The 25,205-nt window shown below is 38.0% G+C and overlaps 2 protein-coding genes across 3 annotated transcripts in view; both read right to left on the minus strand.

Moving 5' to 3' along the window:
- The window catches only part of LOC126769542 (Na(+)/H(+) exchange regulatory cofactor NHE-RF2-like), a 408,391-nt gene extending 384,251 nt beyond the window's left edge, over window positions 1–24,140 (minus strand). The window contains exon 1 of the mRNA XM_050488403.1: window positions 23,579–24,140. Coding sequence (XP_050344360.1) covers window positions 23,589–24,095 — 507 coding nt within the window. The 5' untranslated portion in view covers window positions 24,096–24,140 and the 3' untranslated portion in view covers window positions 23,579–23,588. The remainder of the gene's footprint in view (window positions 1–23,578) is intronic.
- LOC126769487 (uncharacterized) overlaps window positions 1–25,205 on the minus strand; it is a 1,339,673-nt gene that overhangs the window by 408,893 nt on the left and 905,575 nt on the right. The gene's annotated exons all lie outside the window — the stretch shown is intronic.

The raw sequence follows: 25,205 nt of genomic DNA on the forward strand, positions 1-25,205 counted from the left end.
ACGGCTCGGTTTTAATGACATTGTATGGTATAAATTTAACGCATATATATCGCCGTTACAGTTTTATTATATGTACATATATAAAGTCAAGATTTTTTTTCCCTAGTTACCTAGTCAGAACAACAAATGATTATTATAGATTGTTTTGTTATTTTTAAAATAGATGTTATTTTTTGCAAATTAAAAATATTCCAGGAACCCGAAACATATTCAGAAGTTAAAATTATTTGAGCAACAACTAAAATAACAAACGTATAGTAGATTCGAAGGCAATATCACGTAGTGTCCGGCTGAATGTTATTGTTTGAGAAAATCGTCGCCAAGTGTCTCCCGGGAGAGAGGCTTGCATCTGTCTAGCGCAAGCAAATATTATAATATCGATACAAGTTACGAGCTGAACACTTGTTGGACGTGTTTTAAGATTTGTTGATTTCATATGCAATTAAATCAAAGCGACAGTTGACAATAGTACAAATACATTTGTAGGTATAAGATTTGATTTGACTAGAATAGAAGAATTAGTAACGTACCTATTTTATTCTGAATTTGTTGATTTGGGGCTGATTTATCGATGGGACTATGTTATTTTGAAAAGTGAACTGGCGATCAAAAAATCGGTCGTAAAAAATTAAAGAATTGAAGTCATTTTTTTTCATCAAAAATATTTATACAGAGCGTCATTTACAAAACGCGTATACACTAAACTTGGACTGTGTCTGAAACAGTACCTGCTCTTTTTGCGGATTATAATCCGCTAATAGTGGGCATTGTCCGCACACGACGGACACATAGATTTGAAATTATCCTTTCTGACAACGTTGCTTCGAAATTATTTAGAAAAAAAAGTCCATAGGTGACAATAGGGAAGAGTTGGGCTACGGGAGCATTGTCTGTTCCCAGAAACGCTGTAAATCATATTTGTGTAAGAATAACTTTAATACCACTCACAAATGGTACAACTTTATCGCAATTGTCAATTCAACATCTCATACTATGCGTTCGGTTATTGCAAATAACTGCACATTATTATCAACAATAATAATAATTCTTGGAAGGATTCTTAAGACTTCTAGAAGAAAACTTATGATATATTTTCGTAACATTAACGAATTGATAGTATAATGTTGAATATTCATAATCTATATTGTTTAAATATGTATTATATATAAAAAGGAAGTAACAGATCTTAAATGTCTTACTGCCAATTATGGAGAAGGTATGGAGTATACTTCACCACGCCAGGTGGTTACTCCAATATTTCATGTATTTACTGGTGGTAGGGCTTTGTGCAAGCTCGTCTGTGTAGGTACCACCCACTCATCAGATATTCTATCGCAAATCAGCAGTACTTGGTATTGTGTTCTGGTTTGAAAGGTGTGTCAGTAATTACAGGCACAAGGGACATATCATTTCTATGAGAAAGTTTAATATGGGAAGATCCCACGTAGCGTCCGGTCAACAATCATTACTTTTAGTATCATGCGATAAATATATCAAAAATATAATTAGTAATGTTTAAGGATTTATCACATTATTTAAATATGTAAATTTACAAATAATCAATTAATTTGTAAAGCATGAAAACTGTTTTTACTACAAGTACATATATAAAAAAAGACATAAAACCATCTTTGCACAAGAATTTGTAAAACATTATAAATACCGGTGTAAAATTTTGATATCAGCTCGTAAGCGATTTTTAGCTCGTAAAAAATACAGCCATAACAACGTATAACATATATACGTAAACTGAAAATATTTTTGCTGAAAAAACAATCGGATAGTAAAATATTTATACCGAAAATACAATAAAATGCTTATGTAAAATACTTGCATGATACTTCAGGACAACATAATGCATATCAATTGGTATAGTATTTATACTTATATTTTTGTCCATTTTTATATAAGTTTTTTTTTAATTTCAATGCTAATTTAAATTCCCTTATTATTAGTTTAGTATTATTACTTTAATTTAACTAAAGCCGATTGAGTCGTTATATCTGGTATTAGGCTTGCTGGTCCGTTTCAAATATTTAATAGTCTTGTTTTTCCTCTACCAATTTTTTATATTTGTAACCTGAAGTTACCAATAAGTAAAGCACACTTTGGGAATGAAACAATCGCCTCCGGGTTATTTCGAAAGAAAAAATATAATTCTGTTATTGTTTATTGTCTATTTTAAAAAGGGAGTTATAAAATAATTCGCAGAGTTTCTTTCGCCGTTTCTTCTTAAGCCTGAGGTGTTTATTTCCGAACCGGTGGTAAATTAATGACAGTCAATAAGTAACGCTTATATATTGACTAAAGATTTTCAAATTTGGAATGTTTAGATATATATTTAAGATTTGTTATTATTAACCTGTTGATTTTCTAAATAAGTTTATTTGTGATATGAAATTTATTTCGACGAGATAAAAATTCGAAGTGGAATGTGCATTTGGAAAAATTTGCGACGACGAAATTGCGACCAATTTATTTTGTTTTGAAATGGTTTTGCTTTATTATTTACTTCATGCCATTTAAAATAACAGATATTATAGTTTACTGTGTTTGACTTTCAATCACAAGTTTTTGTACTATTTTAATACAAGACAACATTTCAAAGGAGCAGTTATACAAAAATTTGCATGAAATAGCCGAGTCATTGTCCGGTAAAGCAGTGTTCGGAGTTCGGTGTAGTAATCCCGAATGTGCAAGCAACGTGCGACAATATGCACAAAGCCGAGGTGTGAATGAGATCTTCATCAGCGGTCAGCGCTGACTCATTCCATCCTCACAACCCTTATTTAAGCTTCGAATCGTGTAGCGTTAGCATAATACATTATTTCTCTGCTTGGATGCTTCGCTTCGATGCTTAGACTTTACTAATATTGAAAAAAAAACTATAGCCAGCTACTATTTAATCCTTGTACTTGATCAAATTAAAAAAAAAATCAAATTTCCACAAGATCATTTCAATTGCTAATTTATTTATACTAATATTATAAATACGAAATAACAAGGGGCCCTGTCTGCCAGTCGCGGTAGGGGTAAGGGGCAGTGTTAGGTATAAAAAGCCCATAAGTTTCAAGGTTGCTTCATACAAAATTTCATCAAAATCAGTTCAGTGATTTATTATTATTATGTATATATGTTTTTTGATGAGCAATCTGACTAAATACTTTACGCTCATTCGTCGCCTATTGAACGACAAATTATTTTTATTATACATATATTATTATAAAATAAGTTTAATCAGTGATTCAGGAACTAGATGGAACTATATGACAAACAATAATAATGGCTTATTTGTAGACATTGCTTTGCTATCCGTACATGTCCCAGTGGACATAATCCGGGTCCACGCGGAAGGGTTCCACGCAAAAGACATACGCGATCGCAATCCCCAAACTACGATTGATAACCATACCAAAACAACCCCTATTCTTTATGGCATAGAAAAGCATTTTCCCCACAAAATCTAGTATAGAAGGTGGATTACCAGGGTGGCGGCGAAAATAACGATATGTTATATAAGAAAACACTTGTAATGCTCGTTACAACGGTTACAATACCAATGCCCGATATATTAAAACTGGCGGTATTTATACAAAAACATCTTGACCTAATTTAATACTAAATTTACAAACTTAAAAGATAATATTAAACATTGTTTATCTCAATTATTCTAATGATTATTTACGCACAAATATTATTTAATAATACAGGATTATGTAACATTAAATATTAAAGATTAATATATTACACCGGAAGTTGATAAGCAGCAGATAACCTAGCCAGATCAGTAAAATAAGATTCTAGTAGCTTAATCCTTACATTATACATAATAAAACAAAATTATTATAGCATTGATTAATCGACATAATTTGAGAAAATATAAATAAACAATAAGCACTTTATTAATTGCGCCGGAAGCTGACAAGCAGAAGGCGCCATTAATAAATAGAATAATATATGACGGCGGAGGGCCATCACCACAGTTATAGTTCATGGTTTTCTTATGTGGGCGTCTATCGGTGGGTGACGAAGGATCAAGAAAACACACTTGTACAATCAACCACAGTATAATGACTTAGTAACACAGTTTAAGTAGGTGACCGGAATGCGCGATGGTTCTGTGACCGTACGCGCCGAACGCTCGGAGAGTAGTGATGTCCGACGTTCCCCTCAATCAATGGTCCTCATGGCTGGCCTAGGCCAGTCTGGGTACGGGCCTCGGGGTTGCCCCCCCTACCCGGGCTGGTCCTCCCCGATGGTCCAACCGTCGTGTCAGTTTATTTTGGCCCAGAGGGCCAGGGTCGTTATGACCCGGTGGCTATAAGTCCTTACGATTTTCCTTTTTTTGAGGGTGGTGTCGTCCTACCGTGTCTTCAGATCGTCGTCGTCCTCTTCACCGATGCGTTCCCCTCCCTCTAATCTCTAATCAATGGTCCTCCTGGCTGGCCTAGGCCAGTCTGGGTACGGGCCTCGGGGTTGCCCCCCCTACCCGGGATGGTCCTCCCCGACGGTTCGACCGTCGTGTCGATTCTTTTAGGCCCATAGGGCCAGGGTCGTTGTGACCCAGTGGCTATCTTTCTTCAGTGGTAATGTTGTTCACTGGTTATGTCGTCCTACCGCGTCTCCAGATCGTCGTCTTCCTCTTCACCGATGCCTGCATCGGCGCTGATGGTCGGCGACAATAGGAGCTCACGAGGTAACGGACGCCCCTCAGGTGGTCTGGCATGAAGTGGTGCTATACCGTGGAGGTGTACGCTCGCACTGCTATCTGCCTTAGCAAATAGCGAGCGAGCGAGCTTGCGGACGAACTCCTCCACGGTGGGCGTCCTGGTGTCTCTATGGATGACATCATTTCTGACGTACCTCGGAGCTCCTACAATCAAGCGTAGGCATCGGTTCTGTTGGATCTGAATCCTCCGCTTCTGGTACGCTGAGCAGAGTGCGTACCAGGCGGGGGCCGCATACGTCAGGCGCGAGCGGACGTAGGCACCGTAGACCCTCAGTCTGGTCTTTAATGGAAGCCGCGACGTGAAGAGGGTGTGCAGCTTAGACCGGGCAGCCGCGGCATGACTCACCACCTTGTTAACGGTGGGTATCATGCGCAGCCTGCGGTCCAAGTGACACCCCAGGTAGCAGACTGAGGTCTGCCATCCCACGTCCTGGCCTCGAAGGGTGAGCCGACGCATCGGCTTGTCAGCACCGACAAGCAGAGCGGCCGTCTTATCGACGTTGACAGCCATCCTCCACTTGTCTAGCCAATCCGGTATCAGATCCAACACTCGTTGCATCTTGTTTAAAAGAATGCGCTGTCGTCCGCGTACAGGGCCAGCAACACATCCTCTTCACCCTCACGCAGATGGTCGCGGAGGGTAGGGATGTCGTCCGTGTACACCGCGTATAGACGCGGTGACAGGCAGCTACCCTGGGGTACTCCGGCTCGAATGGGGCGCGGCTGAGAGTCCGCGCCTTCCACCGAGACATAGAAGCTTCGGCCTTCCAAAAACGACGCCACTACTCGCACATACGCGAGAGGCGCCGAGGTGTTCAAGAGCTTAGCCAGGAGTCCGGCATGCCACACCCGGTCGAAGGCCTTCTCCATGTCGAGAAAGACCCCGACGGTGGGATGCCCTCTGTTTCGCTCACTGGCTAAGTGGCTAAGAACTCTCGCCAGCTGGAGCGTCGTTGAATGGTCGCTGCGGAATCCGAACTGCTCCTCGCGCAGGGGCAGGTGAGGCGCGAGTCTCCGCAGCAACAGACGCTCGAACAGCTTGGCGATGTGCGAGAGTAGCGTGATAGGCCGATAGCTTGCCGGGAGGCGACGATCCTTCCCGGGTTTAGGGAGGGCGATAACCTTCCCTCTCTTCCACGCCTCGGGGAAGTGTCCGGTCCGGAGTATCCCGTTAAAAGCACTCGCGAGCGCTACGAGGCAGTTGTTGGGTAGCTGCATCAACGCGGCGTTGGTAATTCCGTCGGGGCCTGGCGCCTTCCTCTTCGGTAATCGGAAGACGGCCTTCCGCAGCTCGGACAGAGAGATATAATCGTCTCCCTGGAGCGGCGGGATTGGGGCCGACAGGAATACCTCCACTTGCCTCTGGATCGCCGCGTGATGATGGACGACATCGATTCTTGATAAGTCCGGTGGATTGGGGGTGAATTGACCCTCCAAATGTTCCGCCAGGATCTCTGCTCTGTCGCTGGCGGAATATCTTCTGTTACCCGCTCGATCTAGGAGCGGGTAAACAGGCGAGTCATGTCCGGTAAGCTGTTTGCAGAGGTGGTACAACGTAGTGTCGTGCTCGGATGCTCGATCGATGGTGGCCTCCCAGTAGTCATCCTCGAGAGCCACGAGCGCACGCGACACTTCCTCTGCAATCCTATTGAGGTCACGCTTCACCCTCGGGCAGCGCGTTCGCGCCCACAGTCGGCGAAGAACTCGTTTCTTCCTCAGCTTCACTCGGAGCGAGCTCGGCAGCTGGTCCTGACGACTTCTCGGTGTGCTTCCTTGAGAGGTGGCTGCTTCTTTGGCTTTCTGGATCGCCTCAGAAATTTTAGAAGCAGCTCCTTCCACATCTTCAGTCGTCGCGATCGGGACCGTGAGCTCAAACTCCGAGAGCTCTGAGGAGTAGCGCCCCCAGTCGACCCGCAAACGAGGGGAGCGGGGCACTGTAAAGTCGCGCTGGAGGGCGATTGTGACCACAATCGGCAGGTGCTGTGTGTTGAGGTCGTAATTCACCTCAACATCGATGGGTGCGTCTAGTCGGTGGTGCAGCACGATGTCCAGGACGTCCGGCTGGTACGAAGGGTTCGTCGGTATGTGGGTCGGCGCTCCTGGACCCAACACACCGTAACCCTGTCGTTCGCTATCCTCAAGCAATTAGCGTTCCCCTCTGGCGCATGCTTACACAAACTCCATCGAGTGCCGCTACGTGGCGCTGGCGTTCCGGAAACGATTCCATAACGTAGTCTCGAACGTATACCACTAGATGGCGTTGACCGAAATAATTCACCCGGTTGCGACATATATAATAAAATGTTCCAAGTATAAACAAATATGAATCAAATATTTATTTGATTATGAAATTACTAATTAAATTGTTAAACAGAAGTTTTAATCTATACTTATAAATAATCATCAAGATGTACCCGAACTAGCCGTATATGTAGGACCGGAAGTATTAATTGATAACACTAGGCAGCTGCCAAAATTAATGCAGATGTCGATTTCGCGTATCGAAATTACATGTCCGCTAAATTGACAGTTATATACGGTTTCCTATTTACTATCGGATTTGTTTACGTACGATGTTATTTATAAGGGGCTTACATTGGGGATTTGAAATGCGTAACAATATGTATTTATAAAAAAAAAATATTACATACATAAATTTTTTAATCTGTATTTTTTGTCTTTAAATAAAATGATTATACAATTTCTGACAGCATACGCTGCGGAGACGTGTCTCTCTGTCAGGGACGATAGGTGATTATTACTCTAAAGATTTTTCTTAATCTAAAAATTATTCTATAAAAAACTGTTGTATAAGTTACATTGAGATCAATATTGTTGAAGAATTGCTTTCAGTTGCTTCTTAGTGTTATTAATTTTTTTCTATTAAAGTCCCCATTAATCTAGATCACAGCTGTATTACGATCTGGTCTAAAACATTAATAAGTAATTTTATGTGAACTTTCGGTAACTTCGTGTCTTAAGGGAAAGTCTTTTTTTATAGCATAGATAGGCGGACGAGCATATGGGCCACCTGATGGTAAGTAATCATCAACGCCCATAGACATTGGCATTGTAAGAAATTTTAACAATTGCATCACCAATGCGCCACCAACTTTGGGAACTAAGATTTAATGTCCCTTGTGCCTGTAATTACACTGGCTCACTCACCCTTCAAACCGGAACACAACAATATCAAGTATTGCTGTTTTGCGGTAGAATATGTATATATATGCTGATGAGTGGGTGGTACCTACCCAGACGAGCTTGCACAAAGCCCTACCACCAGTGTACTGTACAATATAATTGTCTGTATTTGGATTTGATTTTGTATATTTAAAGTGCTATTTTATGTAATCGCTTTGAAAATGTTGCGTGTCTTTCTGTGGCAATCATTTGACAGAAACTTAAAATAATATTTGCAAACGACTCGTGCCAATGTGTTTCTAAGCGAGATTCACGTGTGAAATTTTATTATCGATGATTAATATAGATCAATACAAAAATACCATTACGAAATAACAATAAATACGAGTAGGTAATCAAATTCGATTCCTTTTAGTTTAGCTATTCACGGCTTAAAATTAATTGGATAAGTTTAGCTTATCTTTTCTAGACATCGCATACCTTTATATATAGGAGCTGCCCGTCCAGACGTATGTTCAAAATATTAGGTAATGAAAGATTTATTTTGAAGAACCAACATGTAAAACGGGCAGCAGGAGCCTTCTCGAAGCTATAACTCTTTTACCGCTAGTACCTGGAAATTGAAGTAGGCAAACAAGTAGTAATAAAATTCGCCGACGCACTTCTTTTTTGAATAAAATATAGGCTGGCCATTAGCAATTTACGACATCATTGTTTACATTCTCCGAGAATCTAAGAAGCATTGAAGGGAGCCGAAACAAAACATAATTGATGTAGTTGGCAACTTAAGCTTATAATTTATGATTTTACCCTAATAATAAGCAATAGTTAACGTGATTTGATGTAAAAATATCGAAAATTATCTAAAACTCCGATTCGAGTAAAAAAGTAATATATGGTTAATTTATTGAGAAAGGTATATACTTATAGTCTATAGCTCGTAGACAATATATATGTGACGTAATGCTATGACACATGTTTATTAGAACACATAAAATGTAATTATATCTCTATATATATAACTTACCTGTGTATATCTTTGAGTGAAACTGAGGAGAGGCGGGAGAATCTTGTTATTGAACTCGATAGGACATTAGAGCTCATCGCCAAATGGGGTTCTGATAATCTTGTTGAGTTTAATGCCAAGAAAACACAGGTGTGCGCTCTCACAGCGAAAAAGTCACCATTTTACCCTCATCAATCCCTCTGTGGCACACCGCTGATGATACAAAGCAAAATCGCCATGCTGGGGATGGACGTTCGCTGCGACCTTAGTCCAAGGGTTTACATCGAGGCTATTATAAAAACAGCTTCACGAAAACTCGGAGTTCTGAACAAGGTGCGGCGTTTTTTCACGCCACAACAACTGTGCCTGTTATACAAAACACAGGTACGGTCTTGCGTTGAATATTGCTCGCACCTTTGGGATGGCTCCGCTAAGTACCTACTGGAGGCCTTGGACCGGTTGCAGCGACGTGCAGTACGCATTATTGGCGACGTAAAAGTCACAAACACCCTTGAACCTTTACAATTGCGTCGCGAGATAGCAGCACTGAGCGCTTTCTATCGTCTGTATCACGGCGAGTGCTCTGAGGAATTATTCTCTTTAATTCCTGCTTCCCCCTTCCTTCTTAAGTCCACGCGAGCTGGTTCTCGATGTCACCGCCTAACTGTGACATCAATTCCATCGCGCACAAAGAAATTTGGCAACTCCTTTCTTTGTCGCACTACCAAAAAATGGAATTCCTTACCAGCTCACGTGTTCCCCTCCTCTTACAACCCGGGTTCCTTCAAACGAGGCGTGAAGAGGCATCTTGCGGGCCGGCAAGGCGGGGACGGCTAGTACAGAACATTCTTCCCGACTGTACTGGCCGTCGTCGCGTTTGGACTCTACTACCACTTACCATCAGGTGGAGTAGAGTCATTTGCCATCCCGGGGCATATAAAAAAAAAAAGAGTAAATAGTATGTAAAGTTATTATAACTTTTCTTTTAAAATTTCTAAAATAAATAAAAATGTAGTGTCTGTCTCTCAGTTTGCCGGGTCTAATCGCCAAAAAGAAAAAAAAAATATTATAGAGAATATTCTGATGTACTGTTTGTCTTTAAAATTATCATCCAAATCCGTTCTATACCTATATAAGTATAATTACAAAAAATATTTTCAGGAAGTCATTGCAATTCTTTCGAAATGTGATAAAAAGCGTTATTTTTCTTCCGTTAATATTTTTAGGCTTTAGGACTTGGGCTTTAGGTTATTGCTCTTTTTTTTTTATAGAAAAGGAAGGCGGACGAGCATATGGGCCACCTGATGGTAAGTGGTCACCAACGCTCTTAGACATTGGCATTGTAAGAAATGTCAACCATCGCTTACATATCCAATGCGCCACCAACCTTGGGAACTAAGATTTTATGTCCCTTGTGCCTGTAATTACACTGGCTCACTCACCCTTCAAACCGGAACACAACAATATCAAGTATTGCTGTTTTGCGGTAGAATATCTGATGAGTGGGTGGTACCTACCCAGACGAGCTTGCACAAAGCCCTACCACCAGTAATATAAAGTGCTCAATGTGTAATATAAACTTAACGCGGCTTAAACCGTTGGGCACTGTTAATAATAAATACATGTATAAAGATGTATTCTGCACGTACTGCTTATTACTTCATTGTATAGTAAATGTAGTAATCGATAACTACCGAATTGTGTGATTGATACAGTTGCAACGCGGAAATAAGATGCATCTGTTATTTCGGAACACATTATCCAAAATGAACTCTATTGTAATAATATAGAGTTAAAAATTGATTGTGCCGCGTATGCTTTGCTAGAATTACATTTAAGATAATATAAGTTTTATTATATTGTGTTAAAGAGTGAATTATAATGCCCACGCGCCTGCCATTTGTGTTAACCCACTACAAAACTTAGTGGTCGGTTCGACCATTTTGTATTGTTGACATATTTCAAGATGGATGGTATAACTGTTTCACAATAATGTGTGTTTGATATCTATTTTATTTTCCGTTAGTGTTTTTTTGGACGGCAGACGATTTAAATTCCATGAATTTCAATTTGAAATAACTTCGAAGAGATACACTGAATACGGTTTTGTCACGAACTTTCTATAAATGACTTTTGTATATTTAAATGTGTTACTTCGTGAAAATTAACAAAAATAAATTAGTAATGAGTATTTAAAAATATTTTTTTTATAATTTGGTTTAATTACTGCAATTAAATGAATAGTAATCATTTCAAAAAGTATATTATTCTATATTTAAATTTTCTTTTTCGGAAGCATAAAGCTTAATAGTCCCTTTCAAATTAAACTTATTTAATTTTTTTAAAGGCCCTAATGGTGAGTTCCCATAACAGATAATGATGTCCAGCGCGTGCTTTGATAAAAGTCATCGAAGCGTCACCAGGGGACCAACTGATGCGTCTTTCTCGTAACTTCCGGTCGAAATTTTGCAATTATATAAATAAAAACCGACGGTTGTCCTACATTGATCCCGTGACAGGAAAGGGTTATAATACCTTAAACGTTTCAAGTGAGACGCATCTACAATTGGTCAAAAGATTATTCAAAAACATGAAAAACCAGTTGTTTGGGTTGATGCATTACTTTAAATATTGTCATTTATTGAACTTTAGCTTCCGATATGTATTTTTTCAAATTTTCAATAACCGATAACGAAATTTCGACCTTCAGAACTAACCCCGTGGACGGTCGGAGACAAAAGTTGAAAATGAAGAATTAAAGGCTATTGTGGAAGCGGATCCATCACAAAGCACTTCAGAGATAGCTGCAGTCTTCGGGGTAAGTGATAAAACTGCATTAATTCATTTCAAGCAAATCGGGAAAGTAAAAAAACTTGAACGATGGGTACCTCATGAATTGAGTGAATCGAACTTGCAAACACGCGTAGACTGCTGTGTTACTTTGCTCAACCGACACAATAATGAAGGGATTTTAAATCGAATCATTACTTGTGATGAAAAGTAGATACTGTACGATAATCGGAAGCGCTCGTCGCTATGGCTGAACCCTGGAAACCCAGCCAAATCCTACCCTAAACGAAAATTGACACAGAAAAAGTTACTTGTGAGTGTTTGGTGGACTAGCGCCGGTGTCGTTCACTACAGCTTTTTAAAATCTGGCCAAACTATTACGGCATATCTATTGTCAGCAACTGCAAACCATGAAGGAAGAACTAGCAGCTAAACAACCGAGATTGGTCAATCGCTCTAGGCCACTGCTGCTTCACGACAACGCAAGACACACACTGTACAATCAACAATCACTAAGTTAAATGCTACAATTAGAATGTCTACGACATCCACCGTACCCCCCGGGCCTGTCTCCAACAGATTACCATTTTTTCTGGAATTTGGACAACTTCTTACAAGGAAAAAAATTCAACTCCGATGCGGAGGTCCAAACCGCCTTCAAAGAGTTTATTGATTCTCGCCCCCATGGTGTTTTTTAGTAAAAGGATCTATGAGATGGCAAAAGTGTATGGATAGCAACGGTATTTTGATTAATTAAATATATTTTACAAAAAAAAAAATGACTTTATATTCCTCCCGTACAGAACGCCAATTTCATATGTAAGGACCTAATAATAATACATTTATTGTTATATGGTTCTTTAAGTAAAGCTTCTTTGGATGCGATATGAATTAAATTTCAATATAGTATAAGAGCAACGTTTCTGTATGTAATGTTTAAGTGAGTTCCAAACCTTCTCTCCTTAATTAATTATTTAAGTCGAGTCTTTACCTAGCGGTTGTTAAGTTAGGTACTTAAGTCCTGTGTTTGACAGAAAGTTACTGTCTAACACAGACGGGTTGAAAAATGCTTATCTAATTATGTATTTAAAAATATAACATTTATGTTACGTTCTTATAGATCACTTCTCACACATACTTTTATCACCGAAATTTAGTTGAGAAGGTTTGATTTTTGATTTTTTATGTGAAACTTTGATTTTTAAAGACGTATAAATTCGTAAGTACATATTTTTTAATTGTTAATTTTAAGGCTTAGTGATAACTTGACGGTGTAATTATTTCAGTAAATAAATAAAATAAACTCAATTCACAAATATCAACGTTTAATTTGTTCTTGGAGTGATGTTTAAGATTTATTTACTGATAGCTTTTGCGTCAGTTTCGTGTTAAGCAGAAAACTCGGATGATGTCACTATTGTTTACAGCGACCGCATTGCGATAAATTGAACACAACTCGCTCAGTCTATACAAGAGCAAAGAACAAAGGTTTCGAATTAAGAAAAAATTGTATAAAAGGCAAATAAAGCTTCTCAAATAACAAAATGTACTCAAGTTCTCGGCTGTAGTTCAAAAGCTGCTGTAATTTATACTAAGTAAACATGTCGCACGCGACTTTGTTAACGCTAACAATTCATAAGGACATTTTTTTGATCCCGCTATAAATATATGACATTAAGAGACTGTAACTGATTTAAATAATTATTAATTATAGTTCTTTGCTTATTTTATTCCATTGGACATTCCTAACTGTAATATTTGACTTACTCCCAGCAAAATAGTAATAGAATCCTATTGTTTAAGGGGAAATTTAATATTTATGTCGCCTACAGTCCCGTTACGAGTCCCGCAGGTAGAGGATTACCCCTTCCACAACACCCTTTTACGCCCACAAATGAGACAGACGCGTTAGAAAATTGCATTCAGTGTTTACTGACTATTTGTTCAGAAAACAACACATGCTAAAAAATGGCTTTGTGGACCCCCTACGCGGAGGAACCTTTGGACTTAACTACAAATGTTAAACAGGAAGTCTCACCAGACAGTACCTCAACACCTGGTTCCAAGGTTCCTGACTATAGATATTCATCAGAGCCACCGAGTTTAGAACATGAAAATAGATCTTACAATTGTTATGAGTGCAACATCCCGCCGTCCCAAATATCTCCGGTCGAGAGTTGGAACTACAGAAACGCACCTTCAACATCGCAATCAGAGGACTTAGATGTCGACTCGCTGTCTGATGATGCCGAGTATCAAGCCTTTTCAAGCAGGATGCATTTCGAGCTATGGCCGAGAAGAATGGAGGCAGCTTACTTGGAATTAATCCGAGAATGAGGCGAGCGGTCCAGAGGAATCGAGACGCTGACGACTCGTACAGGAAGCAGAGAGAAAAAAACAATTACGCGGCGAAACAGAGCAGAGACAGACGAAAGTTAAGAGAAGTTCGTCACGCGTTTCAAGTGACATATCTAAAGAAAAGAATTGCGAAATTAAGGCCCAAGCTCAGAAAACGAGTATGTCAACCTTGTCAACATCGCAAACAAATACGGAGCTTCCACCGCATACGTGTATAAGCACAGTGCAACACAGTGTTGAACCGTACCCATACATCGGGTATGTCCAGCCCATGTACGTGCCCGTTGTTGAACCATGGCCTGGGCCTTCGAGTTCCGGGTTGCAGCAATCGACTAATAATTATATAAGTACGTGCTTGATATCGCCACCCAAGTCTCCGGGATCAGACAAAAAAAAAAGCGTCCAACGGAGCTTCCACCGTATCCGTGTATAAGCACAGTGCAACACAGTGTTGAACCGTACCCATACATCGGGTATGTCCAGCCCATGTACGTGCCCGTTGTTGAACCAGCGCCTGCGTCTTCGAGTACAAATATGTCGCAATCGATGAGTGTCTCAAGGAGTACGTGCGTATTTTCGCCACCCAAGTCTCCGGTATCCGACGAAAAAAAAAAGCGTCCAAGTTATATGATAGATGTAGACGCTCTATCAGACGATCCGGACTACCTTGCGTTCGAGAAGGAAGCTCTCAGAGCAATGGCCGAAAAGAACGGAGGGTCGTTGCTCGGTAATAATCCGAGAATGCGTCGTGCCGTGCAAACTAATCAGAACGCCGACGATTTTTATAGAAAACAGAGAGAGAGGAATAATTTTGCTGCAAAGCAGAGCCGTGACAGGAGAAAACTACGAGAGATCCACAATTCACTCAAGGTCACTTATTTGAAAAAATACTTGTCTAAGATCATACGTCTGCTGTCTTCGAATAGGTGTATAGTGTGTGACCAGACGTTCCTTTAGAGATTTAGAATTATAATAGTGTTTAATTTTTTTTATTTTGAACTATAAGTTCTAAACTCTAAGGTGTTTGTGCAATGATGTTTGTGCAATCTTATAAATAGTATACTTGCAGAATATTATTCTCTAAAGAATTGTAAGTTGAAATAAATTTAATAAATGACCAAACATAAATTGACCTTTTAATTATTTAAAACCTTTTAGTTTTGTTACAAAATCATAGAAAGTTATAATCAATTTGAAGTTTACTCTAACAATATCTATATCGAGTCAAATATCTTCAATAGATTTTTCTATCTTGTATCATAAAGATAAGGTGGACTACCGAGCTTAACCCCATTCAAGTCCCCATTGAATAAAAAGTTAAGTACATACCATTAAGTTACAATAGAATGGGTGCGGCTTGCGCAAGCGCCGCTTTTTGCTTCTTTCCGACCAATCGGATTCAGAATGAGTGTTTATTGTGTATTCAAAGATGATCGATAGATATACATAATTTACTTTTATATTTACTTTAAATGGGTTTAGTGTATTTTTAATTTGTAGATAATCAATATAAAATGTTTAAAAGCAAATACTAAACCGTTCAATATTTTTTTTGCCTCTGTTCATCAAACGATTTCTGTTATGTTTATTAGCTATTAAGATGCACACGGAATGATATCAATAAATAAATGGAAATAAGAGTGAAAAAATAACAGTACGAAACTTGCAAATTCATATATGTACTACTCAAATTTTCAATAATCCACCGCGCGAACATTAGTGTTATATTAGCTTCTTAATTAAAGTTATTTTTAGGTTAAGAAATCTAAAAATAAAACTAATTCCTGTACTTAAACTAGATTTATTTCGCTACAAATAACCTTACACAACTGGATATAACAGACTACTGTACTTTCTGCTTGATGACGTGCGGCAAGTCGAATTTACCTCGGACGCATTTCAGCTTCACACCGGGACAATCTTTAACTCTGAAATTGATAACCAACCCAAATTCATCATACATTATTGGTGGCAGACGCAGCAGATACTTGTTAAGTTTAATATTAATCCATTTGGTTTTTGGTTAGTTTGATGGATCGCTTATAAAGCTAATCACAAGGTTGATAAGTAGTCACCATCGCCCATGAATTTTGAAAATATTAACTATTCCTTACATCGTCAACGCACCAATAATGGGAACAGAGATATATATCTTTTGCCTGCATTTACACTGGCTCACTCACCTTTGTAATTGGTAAAAGATCTATAGCTAAGTATATTTATAGTCAAGATGTGCTGCAGTATTATGGCGACTGCTCCATTTGTCATGATGAACCACATCACTCACCTGCCGACTCTAACGAGCACGATATTGTGTTCCTGCAGGTTGTGTCCGATGCCCGGCACGTAGGCGATCATCTCTCGCCCGCTGGAGAGACGCACGAGCACGCATTTACGGTTAGCGGAGTTCGGCTTCTTGGGTTTTCTGATCAAGGCTTTTAGTATCACACCCTGAAATTATGTTCCTTATTTAACTAAAAGTAAGAGCCTGTTTAGGGAAACATAACAGGGGTTCTGGGTTATGCTTTAATGAGAAGGTTTGGAGCTTAATTCATCACGTCGCTCCGTTGACTGTTCGTGAATACACACAAACATACACTTGTAGGTTTTTCACGTTATTTTACTTCAAAGTAAAGCACTGTATTAAAAACACAAATTAAACACACGAATATTCAGTGATGCTTATATGCTTGGTACAGATTTACTCGATTTAGCTAAATAATCGAGGTTTTGTAAAACACATTGTTAGGAGACTATGTAAAAATATATATCTTAATATTCCGTATGGGTAAATAAAAACCTTCATAATATAAGAGATATTTGTGCACATTGTCTTTTATGCATATTTCTAATGCGCTGTTCATAGCAGTAAGTTTTGGCATCCCTTGTTCATATGTTACAATTACATCCTAAAGTTGAGAGTGGTGTTTCAAAATTTTTTTTTTAATTTTATATTTGTATCGCAGACTGGAATCTAAGATGTAATGTCCTATTTGCCTGTTCCTTACCTAGCTTCTTAACTCTACAAAACAAACGATAAACGATATACACACACAACGATACAAATTATTGATATGAGGCGGTAAACTAATGAGTGGTATTCACACAAGCGCGCCTGACCATATTAATAGTGACATTTAACTGAAAATTGTAAATTAATAATTAAAAAAAACCTAATACACGCATTTTATAGAATTATTTTCTTCCAATTTTGTTTAATGTTAGTTTAGTATGGAGAGTGTTTCTGAAGGGACAATATTAGTAAAACACCAGTGAGTTTGTTATAGCCCGGTTTCTATATTTAACGAATTAATTTTTTACATCTGTAACCGATAATTTTGATATGACTTCAATACTTACGGAACGTCATTTTTTAAATGTTTTTTATTCATGCATAAGGCAAAACGAATTGTTTTTTTTTAAATATAGTAACCGGATATGAAAGAATAGAAGTATGTAAAATAGTCAGCATACCTTGGCGAAAGGATTTCCATTGAGCGGATTTCTTGATTTTCTCTTTTTGATATGTGGACCCGTTTTGTGCATCTGCGCGAGGGATGCCATCGTTCTCGACAACACTGATGTTGCTTGGAGATTAGAGCCGGTTAGGAAGTCTGTTGTGGGTGCCACTCGACGGATTATAGATTGTGTGGGTGTAGCTGAATAAAAGTTTATAGAATAAAATACCATGATTCATGATATGTACTAATATTATAAATGCGAAAGTAGCTCTGTCTGTTGGCTTATTTCTGTCACGAAGAAATCGAGGTAGTCTTAGATTTGGTTAAGGTCTTAAGTATATAATTTACAGGAACATATTTGCTATGCGAACTGAATTACGGGGAAAAGCTATTGCTATATAATAAAACTGATATAAATTGAAAACTTGCACATTAAAAAATAAATAAACAGCATATCCAAATAGGAGTATTGTTTAAAATACATAGCTGACATCTTTTTCATATTTTTTTCGCACGTAGTCAATATTCTTATCTCATAAAACAGCAGGTGCAGGTGCAAAACCCTCTGTTTCGGATTATCTTCCATCGTCATGTAGCCTAGATATTTTACTGTAATTTGAACTCTAACACAAAGACATAAGGATATCGAAAATATGCATGACGAAAAGGCTAAATGTGTACTGTTAACCGCGAATATATTGTTAAAATCAAGGTTTTGAAGGCGTTCTCGCAATTGTATCAATTGTGTGGGCTGTGATCAAATGTTCACATGGTCTCGTGGGGCGTTGTGTACTTTATAGCGGTTCTTGAAAGGTATGATTGACAAGTCCAAGGTGTTGTACGATTCGATGCAGCGGGAACATCAAGTGTGGTCCGTTAAACAACTATTTTGGATTTGTATACATTTTTATAGATACGGTTAAATCAACTGTTGTTTGTTTGGATGTTGATAAACTTTTCCTGGTTATAATATATTTGTTGATGTTACTTGCCGCTTTATCGATAACGGGCTTTAACAAGTTTCATAATACTAACAAATTATCGGTTTTGAAAAATACTAAAGTTTTTTAAGCTCCAAACCTCCTCCTCAAAAAGGGAGAGGAGGCCTTAACCCAGCAGTGGGGCATTTATAAGTTGTTACTGTATTTAATATTTCTTGCAATTTAACGGCTCGGTTTTAATGACATTGTAATGTATAAATTTAACGTATATATATCGCCGTTGCAGTTTTATTATATGTACATATATAAAGTCAAGATTTTTTTTCCCTAGTTACCTAGTCAGAACAACAAATGATTATTATAGATTGTTTTGTTATTTTTAAAATAGATGTTATTTTTTGCAAATTAAAAATATTCCAGGAACCCGAAACATATTCAGAAGTTAAAATTATTTGAGCAACAACTAAAATAACAAACGTATAGTAGAGTCGAAGGCAATATCACGTAGTGTCCGGCTGAATGTTATTGTTTGAGAAAATCGTCGCCAAGTGTCTCCCGGGAGAGAGGCTTGCATCTGTCTAGCGCAAGCAAATATTATAATATCGGTACAAGTTACGAGCTGAACACTTGTTAAACGTGTTTTAAGATTTGTTGATTTCATATGCAATTAAATCAAAGCGACAATTGACAATAGTACAAATACATTTGTAGGTATAAGATTTGATTTGAGTAGAATACAAGAATTTGTAACGTACCTATTTTATCCTGAATTTGTTGATTTGGGGCTGATTTATCGATGGGACTATGTTATTTTGAAAAGTGAACTGGCGATCAATAAATCGGTCGTATAAAATTAAAGAATTGAAGTCATTTTTTTTCATCAAAAATATTTATACAGAGCGTCATTTACAAAACGCGTATACACTAAACTTGGACTGTGTCTGAAACAGTACCTGCTCTTTTTGCGGATTATAATCCGCTAATAGTGGGCATTGTCCGCACACGACGGACACATAGATTTGAAATTATCCTTTCTGACAACGTTGCTTCGAAATTATTTAGAAAAAAAAGTCCACAGGCGACAATAGGGAAGAGTTGGGCTACGGGAGCATTGTCTGTTCCCAGAAACGCTGTAAATCATATTTGTGTAAGAATAACTTTAATACCACTCACAAATGGTACAACTTTATCGCAATTGTCAATTCAACATCTCATACAATGCGTTCGGTTATTGCAAATAACTGCACATTGTTATCAATAATAATAATAATTCTTGGAAGGATTCTTAAGACTTCTAGAAGAAAACTTATGATATATTTTTGTAACATTAACGAATTGATAGTATAATGTTAAATATTCATAATCTATATTGTTTAAATATGTATTATATATAAAAATGAAGTAACAGATCTTAAATGTCTCACTGCCAATTATGGAGAAGGTATGGAGTATACTTCACCAGGCCAGGTGGAGTATACTCCAATATTTCATGTATTTACTGGTGGTAGGGCTTTGTGCAAGCTCGTCTGTGTAGGTACCACCCACTCATCAGATATTCTATCGCAAATCAGCAGTACTTGGTATTGTGTTCTGGTTTGAAGGGTGAGTCAGTAATTACAGGCACAAGGGACATAACATCTCAGTTCTCAACGTTGGTAGCGCATTGGCAATGTAAGCGATGATTAACATTTCTTACAATGCCAATATCACTGGGCGTCGGTGACCACTTACCATCAGGTGGCCCATATACTCGTCATACCTATATAAAAAAATACGCTGGTCTACCATGGATTGGTTAGGTATAGTTATTATAAATAGAATTATAACTAACACAAGCGTTCCTATACAATTTTTATCCTTCATCATCACGTTTGAGAAGTGTTATTATAAACACACATCGAGCAAGTGAAATCTTAGATCAAAGAATTCTATACCTATAAAGGAAAAGTGATAGAAAGTTTTACTTCTTCTCAAAGATTCGAATTTTAAGCATGAGCAAAATTTCCGCGTCTTTAACGCTAAAGGATCTGCGGCGGAGCGATCAAAACAGACACAATTGATTCATTGCTACTCGTATTTTCTATGAGAAAGTTTAATATGGGAAGATCCCACGTAGCGTCCGGTCAACAATCATTACTTTTAGTATCATGCGATAAATATATCAAAAATATAATTAGTAATGTTTAAGGATTTATCACATTATTAAAATATGTAAATTTACAAATAATCAATTAATTTGTAAAGCATGATAACTGTTTTTACTACAAGTACGTATATAAAAAAAGACATAAAACCATCTTTGCACAAGAATTTGTAAAACATTATAAATGCCGGTGTAAAATTTTGATATCAGCTCGTAAGCGATTTTTAGCTCGTAAAAAATACAGCCATAACAACGTATAACATATATACGTAAACTGAAAATATTTTTGCCGAAAAAACAATCGGATAGTAAAATATTTATACCGAAAATACAATAAAATGCTTATGTAAAATACTTGCATGATACTTCAGGACAACATAATGCATATCAATTGGTATAGTATTTATACTTATATTTTTGTCCATTTTTATATAAGTTTTTTTTAATTTCAATGCTAATTTAAATTCCCTTATTATTAGTTTAGTATTATTACTTTAATTTAACTAAAGCCGGTTGAGTCGTTATATCTGGTATTAGGCTTGCTGGTCCGTTTCAAATATTTAATAGTCTTGTTTTTCCTCTACCAATTTTTTATATTTGTAACCTGAAGTTACCAATAAGTATAGCACACTTTGGGAATGAAACAATCGCCTCCGGGTTATTTCGAAAGAAAAAATATATTTCTGTTATTGTTTATTGTCTATTTTAAAATGTGAGTTATAAAATATCTCGCAGAGTTTCTTTCGCCGTTTCTTCTTAGGCCTGAGGTGTTTATTTCCGAACCGGTGGTAAATTAATGACAGTCAATAAGTAACGCTTCTATATTGACTAAAGATTTTCAAATTTGGAATGTTTAGATATATATTTAAGATTTGTTATTATTAACCTGTTGATTTTCTAAATAAGTTTATTTGTGATATGAAATTTATTTCGACGAGATAAAAATTCGAAGTGGAATGTGCATTTGGAAAAATTTGCGACGACGAAATTGCGACCAATTTATTTTGTTTTGAAATGGTTTTGCTTTATTATTTACTTCATGCCATTTAAAATAACAGATATTATAGTTTACTGTGTTTGACTTTCAATCACAAGTTTTTGTACTATTTTAATACAAGACAACATTTCAAAGGAGCAGTTATACAAAAATTTGCATGAAATAGCCGAGTCATTGTCCGGTAAAGCAGTGTTCGGAGTTCGGTGTAGTAATCCCGAATGTGCAAGCAACGTGCGACAATATGCACAAAGCCGAGGTGTGAATGAGATCTTCATCAGCGGTCAGCGCTGACTCATGCCACCCTCACAACCCTTATTTACGCTTCGAATCGTGTAGCGTTAGCATAATACATTATTTCTCTGCTTGGACGCTTCGCTTCGATGCTTAGACTTTACTAATATTGAAAAAAAATATATAGCCAGCTACTATTTAATCCTTGTACTTAATCAAATTAAAAAAAAAACAAATTTCCACAAGATCATTTCAATTGCTAATTTATTTATACTAATATTATAAATACGAAATAACAAGGGGCCCTGTCTGCCAGTCGCGATAGGGGTAAGGGGCAGTGTTAGGTATAAAAAGCCCATAAGTTTCAAGGTTGCTTCATACAAAATTTCATCAAAATCAGTTCAGTGATTTATTATTATTATGTATATATGTTTTTTGATGAGCAATCTGACTAAATACTTTACGCTCATTCGTCGCCTATTGAACGACAAATTATTTTTATTATACATATATTATTATAAAATAAGTTTAATCAGTGATTCAGGAACTAGATGGAACTATATGACAAACAATAATCAGATTTATTTATCAGATTTTATTTTCATATTTAAACATTTAAATAGATGGTGTACTAAGTAGCAGTAACCTTAGTTACTGTCCATAGCTTTCAGTAATTTTATTATTTTACATTAGTTTTTCAATCATACAAATATTATAAAGAGTTTAATCAAAATTAGATCGGTTTGATGTTATTTCCTGATTCAAACAAATATTACATGATTGCTAATGATTCGATGGTTTAAAACTCTACATATGAATAGCAGAAACAGCAAAATTTTAAAATATAGATTTGTACTTTATAGATAACTGAAAGATTACTTCTAATACTTGAAAACCAATCACAATTTATTGGAACACATTATTCTTCTCTAATAAATGACAAATAATATAATTTAAGTTTCTGAGGTGCTACGTAACAATATATTTGAATGCATGAGAAAGATAGAAAGAGAAGGACATGAGGCGTGCAGTAATCTTAATTGTATACACATAGATACGAGCAATGTGTCGGAGCAGGTACACGGTTCGCGTGAGGTTCGCGTGAGGTTCGCGTGAGGTTCGCGTAGCAGACGGGAACAGACCGAAGGACACGCAGCCGCAGCCTTGCGCTCCCGTCGGTAGGTAACATGACATCGTTTTAAACATCCTTTATTGATCACTCAACAATAATTGCACTTAGTATTTCTAAATCTAACTACACATTTAGGTAATCATTTCATAAAAATCGATTTTCCTCTTAAAATATAATTAAAATAATATTAAATTTCAATAGAATTCCTTAACAACGATCAGTAGTATGTACTATGTACAACATTCAATGGCAATAAATGAAAGGCACGATATGTTACATTCTGTCGGGTGAAGCAGCGGCGCATTAAAACTATTAAAATTATTGTACTAGTGAATAAGATCGCAAATCAAACGTGATTTCGACGAGCACTGATGTCACCGTACAACGATAACAACTCGGGGCGAGGCAAGAGGAGAGCGCCCCGCGCCGCCTCGTCCGCACCTGCCGCGCGGCCAAGGGGGCGCTGCGCCCGTCGCCGCCGGTGTGACCAACGCACACAGCCACACAGCACTCAGCACTGTACGACATGTAGCGACGCCGCATACGCAGCCTACGACACGCACTACACCCTCGTACGCACACTACCGCTCCTAGCACCTCATAGTTTCTTTACGATGTCAAACTTCGACTTTAGATCCATTAGCACCTTCTTTGGATCAACTTTTTTTTTTCGCAGCAAGCTGTGCGCGCATCTCAGCGGCTGTCATTTGAAGATTAAGGCGTGGTGGAGGCTCTGACGAGGGTGACTCGTTACGGTCAGTAACTGGCGAAGAATCGTTTGTACTCGCTGGCGAAGAAGCATTTGCTGACTGCGCGGATACTGATCCTGCCGAAGCCGGTCGCTCGGGAGCATCCAGATCAGGAACGGGCTCACCCGGTGCCGGAGCTACTACAAGTAATTCCGCATCATCAGGTCGTTGCTTGATACGCGCCACTACTTGCTTATGAGTTTCTCCGCTGATGCTCTGCCCGTTGACTTCTAAAATGCGATCACCGCGACGCAAGCCGGCTGCCTCCGCCGGGGAACCGTCGTCAACTTTGCCGATGTACTGTCCAGGCTTGCCTTTCTCGGCGTGTAAATTGAATCCATACCCATCGAAATTAGGCACCTTCCGCACGTGGCAGAGCCGCGGTTCCGCGGCCGCCGACCCGTTCGCAGCCATAACTATGACTGTGAATGCGCGCGATTGCTACCGCACACTCCGAGCCACAAACAATAATAATGGCTTATTTGTAGACATTGCTTTGCTATCCGTACATGTCCCAGTGGACATAATCCGGGTCCACGCGGAAGGGTTCCACGCAAAAGAAAGGCGCGATCGCAATCCCCAAACTATGATTGATAACCATACCAAAACAACCCCTATTCTTTATGGCATAGGAAAGCATTTTCCCCACAAAATCTAGGCAGCTGCCAAAATTAATGCGGATGTCGATTTCGCGTATCGAAATTACATGTCCGCTAAATTGACAGTTATATACGGTTTCCTATTTACTATCGGATTTGTTTACGTACGATTTTATTTATAAGGGGCTTACATTGGGGATTTGAAATGCGTAACAATATGTATTTATAAAAAAAAATACTACATACATACATTTTTTAATCTGTATTTTTTGTCTTTAAATAAAATGATTATACAATTTCTGACAGCATACGCTGCAGAGACGTGTCTCTCTGTCAGGGACGATAGGTGATTATTACTCTAAAGATTTTTCTTAATCTAAAAATTATTCTATAAAAAACTGTTGTATAAATTACATTGAGATCAATATTGTTGAAGAATTGCTTTCAGTTGCTTCTTAGTGTTATTAATTTTTTTCTATTAAAGTCCCCATTAATCTAGATCACAGCTGTATTACGATCTGGTCTAAAACACTAATAAGTAATTTTAAGTGAACTTTCGGTAACTTTGTGTCTTAATGGACAGTCTTTTTTTATAGTATAGGTAGGCGGACGAGCATATGGGCCGCCTGATGGTAAGTAATCATCAACGCCCATAGACATTGGCATTGTAAGAAATTTTAACAATTGTATCACCAATGCGCCACCAACTTTGGGAACTAAGATGTTATGTCCCTTGTGCCTGTAATTACACTGACTCACTCACCCCTCAAACTGGAACACAACAATACCAAGTACTGTTGTTTTGCGGTAGAATATCTGATGAGTGGGTGGTACCTACCCAGATAGGCTTGCACAAAGCCCGACCACCTAGTAGCTTTTTTACAATTAGGTATAATTAAAGCCTAAATTTATAGGCAGAACAATT

The sequence above is a fragment of the Nymphalis io genome, chromosome 7 (assembly GCF_905147045.1).
Source record: "Nymphalis io chromosome 7, ilAglIoxx1.1, whole genome shotgun sequence".
NCBI lineage: Eukaryota > Metazoa > Arthropoda > Insecta > Lepidoptera > Nymphalidae > Nymphalis > Nymphalis io.